Genomic DNA, 18,120 nt, shown 5'->3' with positions numbered 1-18,120 from the left:
ACTTCATTGATCATGACATCTTATCCCAATTGCGTGGTTCGATGCTTATATAATATCAATCAGTGGATTGTCTGGTCAAGACTTAATTATCTACAGATATATAGCTGGAATATTTCCGAGTGCGGCGTTGAACAACAAACAAACAAATCTCTTCCCTGAAACCATCACGACACAAATTGTCGACATCACACCTGCACAATATGGCGGCATGTTGGAAAGATACTCTCCTACCCAGAGTTCCATGCAGCCAGAAAATAGTACATTTGCCACAAGCCAGTGCCATGTGACGATTCGTCACATCTTACATAGTCCATTCAAGATATGGCATATAGTTTTCATCTGTTTCATTCTTGACGAGTCTATACATTAAGGGAAACATAAGTCATAGAAATGTTACAGTCCGTTTGGCTCCAAATGAGAATGATGAATTGTAAAATAACTCAAAATCGGGAATAGTCTATTAAATGTCAATACGGTACGCAGTACTGAGTGAGTGAGTGAGTGAATTTGGTTTAACACCGCTTTTAACAGTATTACAGTTATATCACAGCTTGTCAGCTTAATGTGGGAGGAAAGCCCGAAGTGTTGCAGACCTAAGACGTTTACCACTTCGGTGAAACCCACGAGCACGGGTATGGTGCTGACAAACCTAGAAACATAATTGGGGCGAACCGGGATTCGAACCCACAATCAAGGGTTTCTGGTGTGCCCAAGGGACTCAACTCTGCACAGCGAATTGCGGCGCCTTAGACGACTGGGCCACCCGTGCCCCCAAACAGTAATTAATGCACTGTACCCAACAATATCTGCTAATTAATATTTTTCCCCCCATCAAATGAAATTGTTGTTTAAGAAACTATCATGTTTGTATGCGGGGCGGTCGGGTAGCCTAGTGGTTAAAGCGTTGGCTCGTCACGCCGAAGACCCGGGTTCGATTCCCGACATGGGTACAATGTGTGAAGCCTATTTCTGGTGTCCTCCGCCGTGATATTGCTGGAATATTGCTAAAAGCGGCGTAAAACCATACTCACTCACTCATGTTTGTATGTGTACAAGTTGACATCTTGAATAGAAGGGGTACAACAGTAGGAGGAACAACGCAAACACGCACTGCACGTCCTACACAACAGTATAGGGCATAACAGCATAAGAGGTGTCATCTCCTGATACTTTTCATCTCAATCTGACACAATCACAGCCCCCGTCGTCGGAACTGCTTGTGTCACTGCTGATGGTCACAACATTAGGTGGGACTGTTAATTACCGTATTGACATTTAATACACTAGCCCGATTTTGAGTTATTTTGCAATTCATCGTTTTTATCTGGAGCCAAATGGGCTGTGATGTTGTAAAGTCAAAATGGTTCACGATGTTTTTAATGGGAAAGTTTCCAAGCATTCGGGGAAAAGTTGGGGAAGGTGTTACAGTTCAAACACCCTTCCAGTTAGAAGTATCTTCTAATTGTCTTCTTGTTCTATATAGGATCATTAGGAATTTTGCAGGTTCATTGATGTGTAATACTGTTTGATTAATCTTTCATTTATAGCTGTCACGTGTGATCCTCCAAGGTTTGATGATGAGTACATGGATACGCCAGGCTGCCTTAACTTTCGTGAGGGGGCCTCATGCAAACTGGAATGTGATAAGGCTATAAAATTGGTAGGAGAGAAATACATCACTTGCAAGAAGGAGGCAAACGGAATCAGAGGTCAATGGGTGTATGGCACATACGATAACCCAAGTAGCGAAAAGTCTTCTTGCAAAGGTAAGATGCATTTGCCATAAAAGTGTATTCACTCTTTGGACTCTTTGGTTTGCGCGAGGCATGATGATATTTAAAATTGAATAGAATACAATTTACCTTTTACATCATGTATATTTCAATGTCAGCAGCAATTCATACATCCTTGAATTCCTGATACATGTAAGAATCTAATGACAAAAGAAAGTGTCCAGATGACATCAAATGAAATGAATTAGATGTTACAATAAACGCTGTGCTCAGAAAAATGCTCATTTGAAATGTAAATTTAAAAAAACCTTCATATTCCATTTAATTACCTTTCTAATATACTGAATTTAAGATTAACCTTATGTTTTATTGGAGCTGGGTTTAAAATCAAATATATAATGACCTATGAAGTATGAATTAAAAATCCAAACATGAGTTATTGAAGGGCTGTTCCGCTTGATTGTCTGTACCCGTATGTTAAAAGACATATTTACTTTTTAAACATAACACAGAAACACTAAAACGTGTTGTTTCTTATTTAAATACATCTAATTTCATTATCTGTTCAGTGTGTGATTTTCCTTGGCTTTCCCCACTAATGTTCGCAGACTGTAGCAACTGCAAGCCACGAAATAGTGGGCTTACTTAGCTGCTTGCGCTGCTTGATACCGTCAGTGACGTGAATCAACGGCCTGGGGGTGATATTGTGTTGCATTGGACGAACCTGGCGTTAGAAGAGCTACAGCGGACGTTTTGTTTTAACTGTGTTATATTGGTAAATGCCGTACGCTGAGTAGCAGGCGTGCATGTGGTTATGAAACTTTTCAAGGATTGCTCATTGCTTTGTCCAGAGAGACTTACAGAATTTCTAGGGCACCAACGCCCGCCTCGGACAGTTTTGTGACTGCCGTTGCTCGGATACAGTGGATGGTTCACAAGTAATAGTATTCAAATATTTGACAAGTTTAAAGCAAGGATACATTATATCACGATGGAGGTACATTGAACAATGCCATGATGATTTGATATGTGTTTATGTCATTCAGATGTTGGGCAGTATTTTGTTTCCGCACAGTTTCGATAAAGCTGTAAAATAAAAATAAAAATACAAAACCTACAGTACTTTAATCAGCGTACGATAAATAGTGGAGACATTTTGATGTTTTTTAACTCATAACAAAATCTTAGACAACACTGTCTTTTCTCAAACTGGGTTAATAATGCAGATACATTTACACCATCAGATAGGAAATGTAATATTCTACATGTCTGCATAATTTAATAATCGAAGGTAGATCCAGTGCCGCGCGAGAGCAATTCTTGCACAACGTTCACTTTTCAGATATTATGAAAATGTGCGTCAGAAACCCACGTGGTTAAAATATATATATTCTTTAAACTTTTAAAACGTAATTATTATTACGCAATTGCTGATGGGTATCTTGGACATCTTATAGTTGAACTCAATAAACCTGGTTTTCTCGTCGCATATTTATAACGTCTCAAACATTTTAGGGGTCGTATAGTGGCAAATTCATCTCTTATCCCAGTCTTCATTGAACCAATGTATTTTTACACAAATTTACCCAGCCACAGATTTTTTTATACAATCTGTTACAGGAATGAGTGATGGTTATATAGACATGAAAATATTTAACAACAGTTCTTTCAGGTTTCAATAGCGTACAAAAACCCACTATACTTTCTTTTGACTCTCAGTTTAGTTTTGATTAAATACTCTCCCCAGTAAAAGTGATACAATGCAGACACACTGCCAGTGTTTCAACGGAATCATGTGACAATGGTATGTCGTTTTGCAGACCATGTTGTATAGAATGATTCTAATGCTATAATCTGCTTTCGACTCAATATCAGAGGTCATAATCAGCAATTGCTGTTTGTTACGTGTTTTCTTGGTTTTATTGTTAGTATTTTGAAAGTAGGAAACTCTTGGTTTTCTAGTCAGAAATGATTCAGTCATCTTCCTGGGGCAAGGGAGTTAACAGACTGTAAGGGGTTATATTTTGGCTGGACTAACGAGTCTATGCATAGTCCAATCAAAATCGCGTAGGAAATCAATATCTGGTTTGTAAACTACCATGTAGATTGTCGATTGCAGGATGTTCAAAGGATGTGTACTGCCAACTCTGCGTCAACAGATATTTTACAAATCTTTTCATGTTTTTAATCAAGGTGCTCACGTTATTTGATGCACTTCGGGAATAAGACCAATTTTATCACAATATAGATTTTGATTATCGATCAGATAATTTTGACTGGGACTTGCCATTTTGTTTGAAGGATGTGCAAGTGAGAGGTGGGATCTGATTGGTCAGTGGGAGGCACATAGAAGGGGCATCGTTTGTAAAAGCCACTGGTGGCGCTACGACCGAGTCAAGAAATTCCAGCCTAGTTCGGCAAGGATGGAACCTGGCCTATATTGTCAATTAATTCCCTTGCCTCGGGAACATGTTATTCGGTAGACTAGAGAAGAATTGATTTCTTCAACACAACCTGACCTGTTGCAGCCTCCTAGGACAGGTCATACCCTGTCGAAACTTGATATAGCTTAGCACTAACAGCCATTAGTTGGATTGAGCTCCGTCAGACTTTGATGGAGAGTAATGGTCTAATATAGCATATAGGCCCCGTTCCACAAATCAGTCTTAGCGATGTCCTTATCTTGACAAGTTCATTGATAGAAGGAGGAAGAACACAGACACAGAAGATATATTTACAATTACTGAGCTGGTCCCTCGGCCAACTGAGATAGGATTCAAATACTTAGATAAAAAAGAAGAAGAAATATCTACAGGAAAGAAAACCAATTGGGTTACGTAATATCTTGCATGACTGATGTAAAAATCAAATTATATGCAGTAAACCATGGTTATAACAAACTCAAAGGGACCACTAATTTAATTCCTTATAACCGTTGTTCGTTGCAAGCATATATACAACATATACACAGCAAATGTCTGTGACAAAAAAACATTTAGTTATATCCGCAAGTTTGTTATAAGCGTGTTCGTTATAAACGTGGTTTACCGTACTATATTTTAACATGTTCCAAATAAAGGTAACTGCATTCACGCTTATTTTGTGTGAAATAGTAAGAGTATTGTTTTTAATCAAATTCATATTGACACAAGTAGATGCATTTATTTTCTTGGACTGCATGGGCTGAAAAACATTTTCTAGTATTGGTCCTACATTACAACCTGTTTATTTTTTCAGTTCACAGCTGCCCAGAACTACCTGCTCCAAACAATGGGGCCATGGCCTGTGACACTTGGACACTGGGTAGCCAATGTCAGCTGCAGTGTAATGACGAATATGACATTCCGGACTCTGTCACCCTACAGAAGCTGTATCTGTGTACACTTGATACAGGCATATGGAGTAATAGTATTGTACCCGACTGTACATGTAAGTGTTAGTTACTCTTCCTTAGTTTTTATTATTGTGTTAGGTGCCATGTAGTCAAGTGACACAAGGTCTGACATTTCCAAATACTGTGGTATCAGGTGTATAGTTTCATGGGCTCCGTTTGTTATTTTGTCAAAAGTGTGGCCAATTACCAGCATCTCCATCTCGGTTGTCAAGCAATTCTTAACTTAACTTAACCATATGCAAACTTGTTATATTTCAGACCGTGAAGAAAGTGAAGGGTATCGTATGGATGAAATATACTACTTCACTGGAAGATGTGATGTCATGAAAGAGGAAATCCGGAACAACTTCCTGAATGCTATGAAAACAATAAATGCTTGCTTAGAGAAATATTGTCATATTGACAATGTCAAGATCAAATGTGGGGATGAAGTTGATGATGACTTTTTGGACTTTCGCCGAAAACGTGCAACACGCGGCGGTAGACGTCGTAGTCAGAGAATAAAATCACGCAGAGGAAAAACAGTGTCCACAACGTCTAATTACATTTCTTTTAAAATTGTACTCCGATCTCAAGTGATGTCAAAATCTTTTTCTGAAAACAAGAGACTCTATTCTTCAAGATTGAAGTCCATTGCAGTAAGAATAGCAAAATCAAGTTTTCATGCTGGTGGGCGGCTTATCAAGGCCTCAAAAGTTCGAGTGAGAGATGTAATTCCTGTTTGTAAACCAGGACATAAAATTGGATTCTTCTACAAAGATTCATGTGGTGAGTATCGGTACTTACAAAATGTGTTAGATCATGGTACATGTAGCAATTGTTAATCAACCCTCAAACACACTCACAGAAGTCTTCAAAATGAGTAAGTTCATATTTGACTGACATAGCTGCTACCATAGTACCTGCTCTACTTCCTACATATCCCTGGGGATTATGTCTGACATATGATTGTGTAACGATGGTTCCGTAGGGTCATATATTTAAACATAAGAGCCGTCTGAATCTGTGTCTATATATGTTCAAAGCAAAGGAAAACACCATGGTCAAGTTCTCACATTGTTTATTTGTAGTGAGATATACATAGACTGCCGCTGTGCAGTCCATGCTCCCTCCACACCAATCAGGTCACAGAACGTAGTTTTTATTCCTGGGTAAAATGGGCACCCTTCCATATACCACCTTTTCTCATTAACAGCCGGGTTTTTTTACAATATTGTGGCTTCACTACTGCTCCTGCCACACATAAACAATAATGAACCAATATTCACACATTCCAATAGGAGCTAACTATAGTTGTCAATCACATTGACAATCATTTTATTAAAGCTCAGCAAGGCATTATCACTTTAAAATTGACAAGACATGGTCATTTGACGGTCCAAATCTTAACAGTAATAAATATTCTCAAAGGTAAGACTTAATTTGTTGGGAGTTTGGGGATTATTATAGGTCAAGTAATCAGAAATACTTCTTAGGGGTTCAAAAAACCCATAAGATGGGATATATGAGTATTTTACTTCGTTTAGTCAGCTTTCGTTCTGGCAACCCATGTCTATGTTTATGGATATATATCCCTTGATACTTTCACTGTAAATACCGGGATGTTTGGCATCTTCATGATGTCACTTCCGGTCCATGACATCACTTCCGGTTGTGATGTCGCTTCCATTTCTATAAGTGATTACCCTTCAGTTCGATTGACATCACTTCGGTTGCTTTGACGTTACAATCAGTGTTAACGTCGTCTAATCTGTCGTTACTTTCGTAAAACCCAATTGACTAGATCACCTCCAGATATCAGTCCGAAAACCAGTGGTAACATTTGATCAAAAGGTCAACTTACCTTGTTAGATTTCAAGAGCAGGATTTCTTTCACGTTCAGTGGGCTCTCCAGGATCAAACAGAACAGTAAGATCTTTTATGGTCAGATGATTTACTGATTCAAAGTCCTGGAACTTTGTCATAGAGACAATGATTCTATTCATAGACAACCTGACTAGACTATAAAGGTTGTCGTCAATTGAGGGTAGTTGCGAAAGCAGAGAGCCATGTGTCATATAAGTTGACTGCTTAATGGATCACTTAATCATCCGTTTAGTGCATTGGAAATTGTTTTTTGCATGACAAATACAAAGCAGCCACTGCATACTATTAAGGCTTGGGTGGAGGATAGGCGAGGTTGGCTCAACAGTTAGCCGAAGATTTGGGAGCAGATGGATAGACATGGACATGGACAGACAATCCTCATGTTTCTGACGTGTCTGGGAAAACTGACTCTGTATTTATAAATTTCCCTGACCCCTGGAATCCACAGAATTTTGAGCGATAGTATGGATCATGGTCAGACAGATCGGTAAGTCGACTGATCGGAGACGCAGCCTGTTGTTGTATGATCCATGATCCTGAGCTGAAAACTTAGCCTATTTTAAGCTCCTAAACATCTGGGAATATCCTGTTTACTGTGATGGAGACCGACTTTTCTGTTTACATACCAGAGAAATATGTCCCATTCATCCACAAACCCAGCAACCCTCTTTCTTTTGTGTGCTCCCTGTCCACTTTGTTTTCGCACCTCTACTGAGTAGTTCTTTCTGATTGTGCAGGCGTAACCTTAAGGCGGTTGATCTCGGAATGTAAAGATGCTTTCTTCTCCTTGTCTGCCTATCCATCTGGCCCCTGAGCACTATGACTTGGTGACCAACAGACCCATATATCAACTTCCTTTCTTTTCCATTGACTGGTTCAATGGCCCTCCACTCCCTACAGGAAGCATCTTCCAGGCTTTCAAATTTCTGATGCCTTAACTTGAACCTCAACTCCTTCTTTTCACTTTTCACCTTTCCTGTTTCCTGTTTCCTAAACGTATCTGGTAACATCACACTATCGCAATTGTCCTATCACTTGTCAATGGGTATTGACAGCTCTGGCCAAAACTACATGAATTTGAACTAACCGAGCCTAACTGACCACCCACATGATGAGTGTTTGATCTTGCTTTTCCCAACTAGTTTCTAGTCATGACTGAGAAAACGTTTGATTCTATCAGATTTGCATTACTGGACCTTGACAGGCATCTATTGGGGCCATAAGGACAATTAAGTCAAGTTCAAGTGAGCTCATGTCATGGCACATTGTCAGTCATCCTTCTTGTGAGTGAGGCTCAACACATTCTATTTTTGCAATATTTTAAATTTGGACCTTGTTTTGCATTTTGGCTCTATTTGTTGACATTTTAAAGGTTAGTCTCGTATCAAGGTGAGCTACATTGCCATAGCAGAGTGAATTTGATTGTCGGAAACAATGCCCAACACTCTTACTCAGTATTTTTCCAGATTATTTAGAGATTTTCATACCTAAAAGGTCTTATGCAGTGACATAAAGTTTTGAAAACAAAAATCAAGTTTAACACATCCTCGCTGCTTTTCAAGTTAGAGTTAATTTCATTTTTATCCTTGGTGCTCTGTTTATATACGTTCGAGTAGCTGTCCATCCCTCAGAAATAGAGTTAGTTTGGCCTTTGCTATTGCATCTCTTGACTTTAGGAGATCTATGACAGATAGCGGATCTAACTGCAATTCTTGTTTTAACCGAGCCGGGCTGGGGTATGATCTTGACATTCTAGTAACACGTGAGCAATGAATTCAGCCTGATTACAAGATGAACAAACCTTGTCTTAATGCTTTTTGTGACAGAGTCTGAGGCATGAGATGGCAATTTCAATTTTCTTTTTGGCTTTTGTCGGATCTTGGGTTGAATTTTGTATAGCCGTCTGTCGATCTTACTTGAGTCCCATTGGACTTGCCATCTTTCTGCTATAAAAGCTTTGATTTTGATTTTTATCTCTAGTTTACAAAAGGGAATATATCCGCTTTGTCTAGAGCTAGCTTCGCCAGTGAGTCTGCTTTTTCATTTCCATAAATATATATGTGAGAGGGATCCAACACAGGTCCACCTGTTCCCCGTGGTCCGACAGTTTTGTATATTCGTATAGAATATTGTTGACTGTGTTTGTCCTGGACTTTCTTTTTTATTCCCTGAAAACGTGAATCTGTCCTGAAAACGGCCAGGGACATTTAGTGCGGCTTGACTATAAGTCAGTTGGCAGTTTTTCTAGTGACCAGAGTGAAGGGATTCCCTTTATTTGGGTTGGGCTGACCCTTTCGAGAACTGGGCTGGTTCTCTTGAGAGTTCGGCGGACTCTCAGCAATTGTAATTTGTGGATATAAGTTCGCCATCTCCATTTCCAAGTTCATATTTGTCCGTCCCAGGGGCGTGGGTGATTGACGACCGTGCAGTTTAAGCTGGTGAGCGAACCAGGACCTGTGACACAACTGGAAAAAATGTGGTTTCCTGTTTGTAATATATACTGTAAATCTTGGACCTAATGCGTCGCCAAATTAATACAACTGCTGATCCCTAGCCAAAAATGCGACGCAATATCAATAGTAATATTGGAAACATAAATGCGAAGTTTTAATCAATGCGAACAAAGACCACATTTTTCACATTTAATTCATCCTTGCGTTAATTTCAAGATTTACATTATATGGCTTTCTTTTCTGATGACTGAGTCTAACCAGTGGTAGGTCATTATCATTTAGATTAATACAACCACTCTCTCATTCAGTACCTTGTCCAAAAGGATCCTACTACAATTCTACCAGAGACGAGTGCATGGCATGCACCTATGGACAATATCAGGAACTTCAGGGTCAAGTCACATGTTCAATGTGTCCAGAAGGACAGACTACCCTAACTCTCGCTAATCAAGACAAATCATCTTGCAAAGGTAGGTGTGATAAGACACACACAGATGTTCTGATTCCCAAAATATTGTTTATTTAAGAAAATAACAACTCCCACTAGCCGTTAATTTCTTGCATGAGATATCAACATTTTGTAAATTAAACCTGAGGATGTCAATAAAATGTGTAAGCTTCAAAGACATTTACCCGTCAGGATGACTTCCTGAATTCAATCCAACCTCGGCAATGTGGGACAAGTCAGTTTTATGTACGTGGTGGTGGTTAGTATGGTAAACACAATTTTCACGTCAATTATCTGCAGAACTTCATCTATGGGGAACAATTCACTGGACCCTTCCCTAGCAAAATTAGCGTCATCCAGTTTAGAAAGGGCATCAAATTGCGAGCACATGTTCAAATCTCCAGAAATGACATCATGACAGGACAATGTTTCATTGTGAAATATACCATGCTTTGTTCTTTATTGTTCTTTGCAATTTATATAAAAGGAAGGGACTTGAATAAATCTGATGAATATGTAGGTCTTATGTTTTACATGTTGGTAATGAGTGGATCAAAACAATGACGGATTTGACATCATAATCGTGGGTTTATCTCCTAGAAACGGGGGTCAAACAGATCATCAAAGTCAACAATTACACGTGTGTCCAAAAGAAATGTGTACACGAACCACAAACTGGAAATGTAGAGTCAGTTAACTTCCTTAGCCTCGAGGAGATGAAACAGGATTAAAGATTGCAAAATTTGGTCCACCTACTATGTGTATGAATGTTTTACCTTTCTTGTACTATCGTTTCAGATATGTGCGTGGCTGGCACGTACTCTAAGGATGGTGTAGTTCCTTGTACTCAGTGCCCACGTGGTACCTATCAAGATCGCCATAATATGGTGGAGTGTTTCATATGTCCCCCTGGCAAAACAACATTGGCCGAAGGCGCTTCTTCATCATCACTCTGCATTGGTGAGACATACTTAACAGGATCAACATATGCAATCATTGTATTATTATTTGAGACACTCTGCTTTGTACAATTCTCTGTCATTGCAATGTTTTTGTCTTTTAGGTTGGTTTCTGAATTAGTTTCATAAAACACTGACTTAAGAATTTTTTTTCATGTAGATTGTCACTTCAGTATTGCTGCAGGGTCATTTCCCTCAGGGAGTCACATATAAGAACAAAGATTATAGTGGGTTTAAGGTCTAGGGAGTGGGAGCATTGAGTGGACGTTACAAACATTATTAAGTGTAACACCGCCTACTATGAAATAGGCAAAAATCTGTAGGTACCGATTTCTGGGTTATTGGGAATCAACATGTAAGAAAATGACATTTAGCCTAACGGGAAGAGATATCATTCAAACCAAGCGAGTATAATGTATTTCTCGAGGTTGACTTTCTGTTTTAGAATTGTACTGCATAGGGTATGTCTTTTCCCAACCAGAAATGATATCATTAGACTGGAATGAAAAGTGGTTGGAGCAGAAATACTTTAAGGCTCCTCATCATGTTAGCTTGAGGCAAGATACTTTTACCTAACAATGTGAATGTTGGTACCAGCTTTGGTGTCTGGAGTAAGTGCTCACATAATTTCAGCTTTATGGAAAATGTTAGTATCATTATGAAATTTCTTATGCAGTAGGTATGTGGCATGCGGGATATCACCAAATAAGTGATGTTTTTTTTAAATTTCCTCTGAATCCTCTGATAATGCTGAAATATAATGTTTTTGTTCCTAGCAATTATTTCTGTAAAATCTGTTCACAGAATCCCTCATACATGCTTCATACATGTAATTCGGCCTTCTGCATAGTTATGTATAATTTAATGAACATGCTGTGAGGATGGCTCTTTAAAAGAGACATCTGCTATTTCTTTTGCTTTTCCATCTTCGACCTTGTATGACTTTTCTGTTGATAAAACTTCAAGGGAGCTACATGACCTTGTGGATTTAGGTTTTTAAATTGGTAAGTCAATGCAGTGAAGATATCACCTATATTTTGACACCATTGTGAAATATGAATCTTCTAATTTAAATATTGTCTTAATTGTTACTCCACTTATGTATAAAATATATCTTTTCAGCCTATGATATCCTGTTTCAAGGACCTGTTACAATTCCAGTAGAAGGCAGCGTTCCATCCTCCATTTGTGACTTTACAATTGCTCTGTGGATTAAAGTTGAAGACCCAGACTATGGTGGTATAAAATTCCAGATCTACAGTCCTATAACAAAAACTGGGATTGAAGTGTCCATCTCTTCAGACATCAAAGTGATCCTGAGAAACAGGTACATTCTTTTAGTGTCTATGATTGTTATCCAATTTCATCAAACAACCGAAGCTAATTTAGTTGTTTTGGGTCTTTTTCTCATTCACCTACTCAGCATGAAAATACCAGTGTGTAAGACACCAAACTAATTAAAATCATATCTTAGTTCTTGCTACCACTGAACAAAGATCTGGGAACATTGCCTTAGGGGTCATGTCAGAATTACCTTTCATCCGACTTATCAGAGCGTCGCTTACTAGATTATAATGGTGTCAGTTGGAAGTTGTTTTTTAATCATGTAACTTTGAAAACTTTAACACAGGGTTTCCGAACAACAGTTACGAGCTTTATGACTAAATCCACATAATCTAGGACATCTTTTCGCCATTCCAGAATGTTCTTTTCTTCAGTTTCAAATGTTTAAATGAGAATGTGTGGAAATATGTTTCAAAGCGTAGTCAGCAGTTTGAAACTGCCAGGCACCAGGCAGGGTAAGTACAGGTACAATCTTTTAATGTCCTTTGGTATAAAATGTCCAGGGATCGAACCACCTACCTTCTGCTCTCGGGGAGGAGTTTGACTCGATCCGGCAACTATGGGTCAGACCTTAAGATCAAGAAGGTTGTTAATAGAAACAACGACATCTTTAATGTCTGCATGAATTGTTCTGCTCTTATGTATCTTGGAGAGGCCATAAAAGAACTGTATTCAGTTTTAGAGTCTTAGATAGTCACTTTCAGCTTCACTGATTTCACAAGATCATCTTTCTCCAACAGCACCTTCATTTTACGTTTTACCCGTTTGTCTTTATTTTCACAAGATGGGGCGTAATATTCGTGATCTCTAGCATGAAAAGTATTTTGTCCTTTTGCAGCCCTGTTTGTCCCTTCTTTTATGATAATATCAGAGTTATCAATATAATGTTTTACCCATTGAGATATATTCTGTCGAATCATAGCATAGCTTCACCAGAGACAACTAAATATTTTTTTCTTCCAGTTTTAGTGGTAACTCTGAATTTGTGGCTCACAAAGCTCCCTGAACAATGTTCATTGGTTCTTTTACAGTCATCACGATCTTGATTATCAGCAAAATAGTAAGATAGTCAGACTTTTCTTCTGAAATCTTTCAGGCCCTTCGTCTGTACTGCTAGTTTAATCCATACATCTTGGGACTTCTGCACTTTATCCCAGTACATGTATTGATTTGTGGTCTGAATTTCAGATGGAACAGAGCATGCTGATGATTTTGCCATTGTTCATAGATTCAACTATTATGATTTTCATCATTAATCAATTTTCATAAATAAATGTTGAAAACGGAAAGAAATATATAAATTATATTCGACTTCGTTAAATTCAAAAGTGGAAAGCACCAACATTTGCAGTATTATTCTTGGTACTTTTGTGACATCATGAGCCATTATTACATGGCCTGAAAGATACTCTTGCAGAGCCCAAGGTACTAGTTAATCAGTAAATGAAATTCAAAACCCCCAAAGATTTGTCTTCACTAAATTAATGTTGAAAACGGAAAGAAAGATATGAATTATATTCGCCTTCCTTAAATTCAAAAGTGGAAAGCACAAACATTTACAGTACCATTCTTGGTACTTTTGTGACATCCTGAGCCATTATTACATGGCCTGAAAGATACTCTTGCAGAGCCCAAGGTACTAGTTGATCAGCAAATGAAATTCAAAAACCCCAAAGACTTGACTTCACTCTCCTTATATGACTAGTACTTTTCTTATGTTCTATGTTATTGTCACCCTCAGATATGAACTAATTGTGGAGGACATCATGGACGACACTTGGACTCATGTTGCTGTGGTATGGTCCAGACAGAGACTCACTGTGTATGTCAGAGGGAAGGCTGTGGCAGAAAGCCATCATAAAAGTGCACCCAGGTGTCCTTCGCCAACAACATCAGTTATGTCAATAGCTATCAGGGATCATGCATGTGAGTCGCTTTCCATTTGACTTGTACATAGGGTCCAATGGTATAGGATGTCAGGTATTGAAAAAATGAGATGATTTAGTTTTGTTAAGGTATTTGAATTCGTCATTTCTACAAAAGGTAGAGAGTAATAGTAGCACAACTAATTATGGATAGTTGACAGTGAAGAGGACTTCTCTTGAAAATTTATATTTATAAGATTTATATTGTGGGATGAAAGCCAAAATACAGGATTTATGACGTTGGTGTAACAGAGGTAGTATCCTTTGAATTATTAACAATAATAACTATTGTTTTATATCACGGAATAAAAGCAAGCTTTCGTATCCGTAGTACCTTAAAGTTTAAGTTAGCTTATGACATGATGAGCATTGTCTGTCCTTCGTAAGTGCTACTTTTTCCATGTTTCCTCTGAAAACACGAGTCTGTTACTATTGACTTTAAAATCGTTTTGTCTGAGAATCGTTTTGTCTGAGAATAGTCAGTAGACTATTGAATATCAGTCGCAATTGAAAAAGTTAAAATGACAGAGCACGAAACAAAGTAGACAAATAGATTTTCGTTGCTATTTTGTAATATTACAATGTTAAGATTATTATTAAATTAATTATTATAAATCAGGGAATGATATCACATTCAGTAATATTAGCAGCTATATTGGAAATGCATTGTGTTTACATCTGTGATGTTATTAAATTCCTATCATTATGAAAAATGTCATGTGCTTAAAGTATGTGGTGCGTCCTACAACAGATGTCAATATTTGCTGAATCTTGTTATATTTGGCATGACTAACCATAACCTTTAATACAACCAAGGAGGGGCTTTCTTTATGTTCACAGAAAGTATTTGAGACAAGTTGAATTAATACCATGCCAATTATCCAGAACGCAAAGGATTTGCGTGATTTTTTTGCAGTCTCAGACAAGAACCAAGTTCATTTCTGTCAAAACATTTGATTTTTTTACCTTTATGTACCACAACCCCACATGACAAGCTTCATTCGTTGATCCATGGTGCATTTGTTACTGAGCCTGGTGACCACAGATATAGTGACATATCTATATTCAGGGGTTCAGGGCAATTTGTCAATAATAAAAAGCAAATGTCATCTGCAGTTTACTGAGAAAACAATATGTGAAATGCCGGACTTCCTCAACGATTATATCTATGTAAAATTGTGGGAAAGACATTTGGGCATGACGTAGGCATCCTCATGGACACCTTCTTGCTGATCTGTTTCTTTATGCATTTGAATCTGAATTTCTGCTTGGATTGGCAAAGTCAGACCAAGGCCATTTTTCCAAAGAAGCTAAGCTTCAGGTACATCACTGATCTGATATGATTAAAAAACGGTCAAATCGGCAATTCCCTTCCACTGATGGATCTATGCGTAAAAAAATCCGATTGTTTTCCCTTTATATAGGGCAATTAGTTGTTTGCATTTCACAGCTTTTGAGGAACAATCAAGCATGCCCTTTCTACCAAGATTTCAAAAAGTATCACTCAACTCTTGCTCAGAAGTTGTTTGATAAAGGTTACAACAGCTTTCAGTGACAAAAATGATGTCAGATGCAAAGCATATGTTCACGCTTTTTTTAGATGAACAATTGACTTGCCTTTGCATGTGTTTGTGTTGGGGGGCACGGGTTTTGGCATCTTTTCACGAACAACTGGTACCATCACAATTTGATAGTGATTTATAAACATGTTGGAATCGAATAATGAAATCTGCTTTTAGCAGAGATTTCTTGCGAATTTAAAATGGTTTTGTTGTTTTTATTCAACCTGTGATATTCATGGACATGTACCTCCTTTAGTTACAAAGTGAGACATTGCAGTCATCATAAGAACGAAATACTTGCCCTCTAAATAGCCAGGTAAACATGTAAGATTGTTATACCTCTATTAAGAATCTTGCAATTCCATTGGTTAATCCATTCCACATGACGAAACAATATACAAATAATTACTCTTGATGAGGTCAATATGCGAAAAAAAGGACCCGAGGAAATCACACGGCCGAGTCAATATTCGAGGTCAGTGTCAGTTACATTTTGGGGTCTTCATTGAAATGTATTATTTCATGTGGTATGGATTAACCAATGGAATTGCAAGATTCTTAATATAGGTATAACAATACATTTCAATGTAGACCACGAAATCATGTTACTGACACTGACCTTGAAGACTGACTTATCACATGATCAGTATTGACTAGAAAACAATAGGTGAATACTTTAATTTGCATTTGACTGAATGTATTTGTTTAGGGGGTGGGGTGGGGTGGGGTACTATTTATTATGAGGGTGAGTGGATCAATTTTTAAAATAGACATTGCCTTATGTTGTTGATTTTTGTTATCCTCATAGAAAAAAAGGGATTAACTATCATGAACAGTTTATCAATTATCGATGCTTTCTGTTTAGACATGTACATGCGAGATCTCAATTTCTGGCCTCTGGATAAGGCTGATGTCATCAGGAGTCTCACTACTTCCTGCGACTCTCGTCGCAATGACACCATCTTTTCTTCTGAACAGATCAACATGCATGCTCTTGACAGAGTGTATAAAGTTGTTCCAAGCACCTGTCTCAGTGAGTATCCACATATACAGTTGTCTTTAGTTCAACTGCTACAATTGCCCAATTAAACTACTTGATGAGCCTTTTAAGCACAGATGACAGAAAGTCCTATGTCATGACCTGCTTGTTGTCTGTCATCTGGTCTCAACGTCACACTAAAGCTAAAACTTGCCATGTTTCTCCCACAAATTTGTTAAAGAGGTTCAAAACCAATTCATTTATAGTTTGTGGTATGTTTTAAGATATCTAGGGATTTTGGATAGTGTGAAAAGTGATTTGCATAACCTTTAAATTATTTCAGAATGCATTTTGCGCTGTGTAAACATCCTCTCTGAAACTCCTTATGATAAAAAAAAGTTTAATAAATGTAAATTTTGTGCGATATACAGCATTTCCATTGGACGAGAGGTCGGTCACATGACCGTGAAACTGAAGTTCATAAGTGTGTGAATGACACTTTTTGAGGTTCATACATTTTTCATGAGACTGTATTCTTTACATAATGAAAACACTGACAGACTACTTCCACATTCATGGGAAAAACCTTGTGAATTCCCTAGCACAAATAAATACAGAAGTTTTGTTTCTCATTAAGACCCTTTAATCTTGAATTTAGAGTTTTAGCAAACATTGGGATAAGTCAGAGAGTTGGTTGCATGCCTTTTGCAGGATACGACGAATTCTATTGTTTGTGAAAAACAGTTTTCATCAAATGCAACTTGTTACCGCAGGCCGAATTGCAAAAATAAGTTGCTCATTTCCGCAGAATAAATAAATATGCCATGTGTATGGTTATTATTTCTTAAAAGGTTAATATTTGGAAACAACAGGTGGATGTTTGCCATCATCATTAGGTAAAAGTTAAAGTTTATCCTTTGGAAACAGTTGATCAAAATGAAGTGAAGTTATGTGGCAGTCTTTGTTGACATTTCACACAGTTTACTATATATACTAATGGTAATGATTAAGGGAACACTTAGTTTTAGACACTGTAAAATGATGCGTTATCATGAGTTCCCACCCTTGTCTACCAAATATGAGTTGGAAGCAATGCACACGAAGACATCTTAACATTTGATATTGACAGTAAAGTCTATTTCCCTATAGTTTTCACTGTTCCCATATTTGTTTCCATCAGTATATATACCAATATCCAGATAGGATACAGTCCAATTGTACTATTTTTGCACTTTTTATCTAAGTGTAGAAACATTGGAACCAAATCACAGTTTTGACTTAATCATTGCATTTTGAGCAGACATTTTTATACACAATTCTTTCTTTTTTTTTGAATTTTGAAAAATATTTTCCATGGGAGTATCCAGTCTCAGTATGCCTTTATTTGCATATTGAAACGTTATCAATATATGAGAAGTATTTGTCAGAAATATTTGAATATCATTGATGACAGCAAG

The 18,120-nt window shown here is 37.7% G+C and overlaps 1 protein-coding gene across 1 annotated transcript in view; it reads left to right on the top strand.

Annotated features, from left to right (window-relative positions):
* Window positions 1-18,120, top strand: part of LOC139464145 (uncharacterized) — a 55,660-nt gene that overhangs the window by 15,827 nt on the left and 21,713 nt on the right. Inside the window, exons 7-14 of the mRNA XM_071245677.1 lie at window positions 1,548-1,766; window positions 4,971-5,162; window positions 5,386-5,895; window positions 9,755-9,916; window positions 10,693-10,854; window positions 11,976-12,180; window positions 13,939-14,123; window positions 16,550-16,717. Of these exons, the coding sequence (XP_071101778.1) occupies window positions 1,548-1,766; window positions 4,971-5,162; window positions 5,386-5,895; window positions 9,755-9,916; window positions 10,693-10,854; window positions 11,976-12,180; window positions 13,939-14,123; window positions 16,550-16,717 (1,803 nt within the window). The remainder of the gene's footprint in view (window positions 1-1,547; window positions 1,767-4,970; window positions 5,163-5,385; window positions 5,896-9,754; window positions 9,917-10,692; window positions 10,855-11,975; window positions 12,181-13,938; window positions 14,124-16,549; window positions 16,718-18,120) is intronic.

Source organism: Haliotis cracherodii, unplaced genomic scaffold (genome assembly GCF_022045235.1).
Source record: "Haliotis cracherodii isolate W230 unplaced genomic scaffold, xgHalCrac1.p SCAF_16, whole genome shotgun sequence".
Classification (NCBI taxonomy): domain Eukaryota; kingdom Metazoa; phylum Mollusca; class Gastropoda; order Lepetellida; family Haliotidae; genus Haliotis; species Haliotis cracherodii.
The sequence above is the reverse complement of the archived record's forward strand: the minus strand, read 5'-3'. Positions and strand labels throughout refer to the sequence as shown.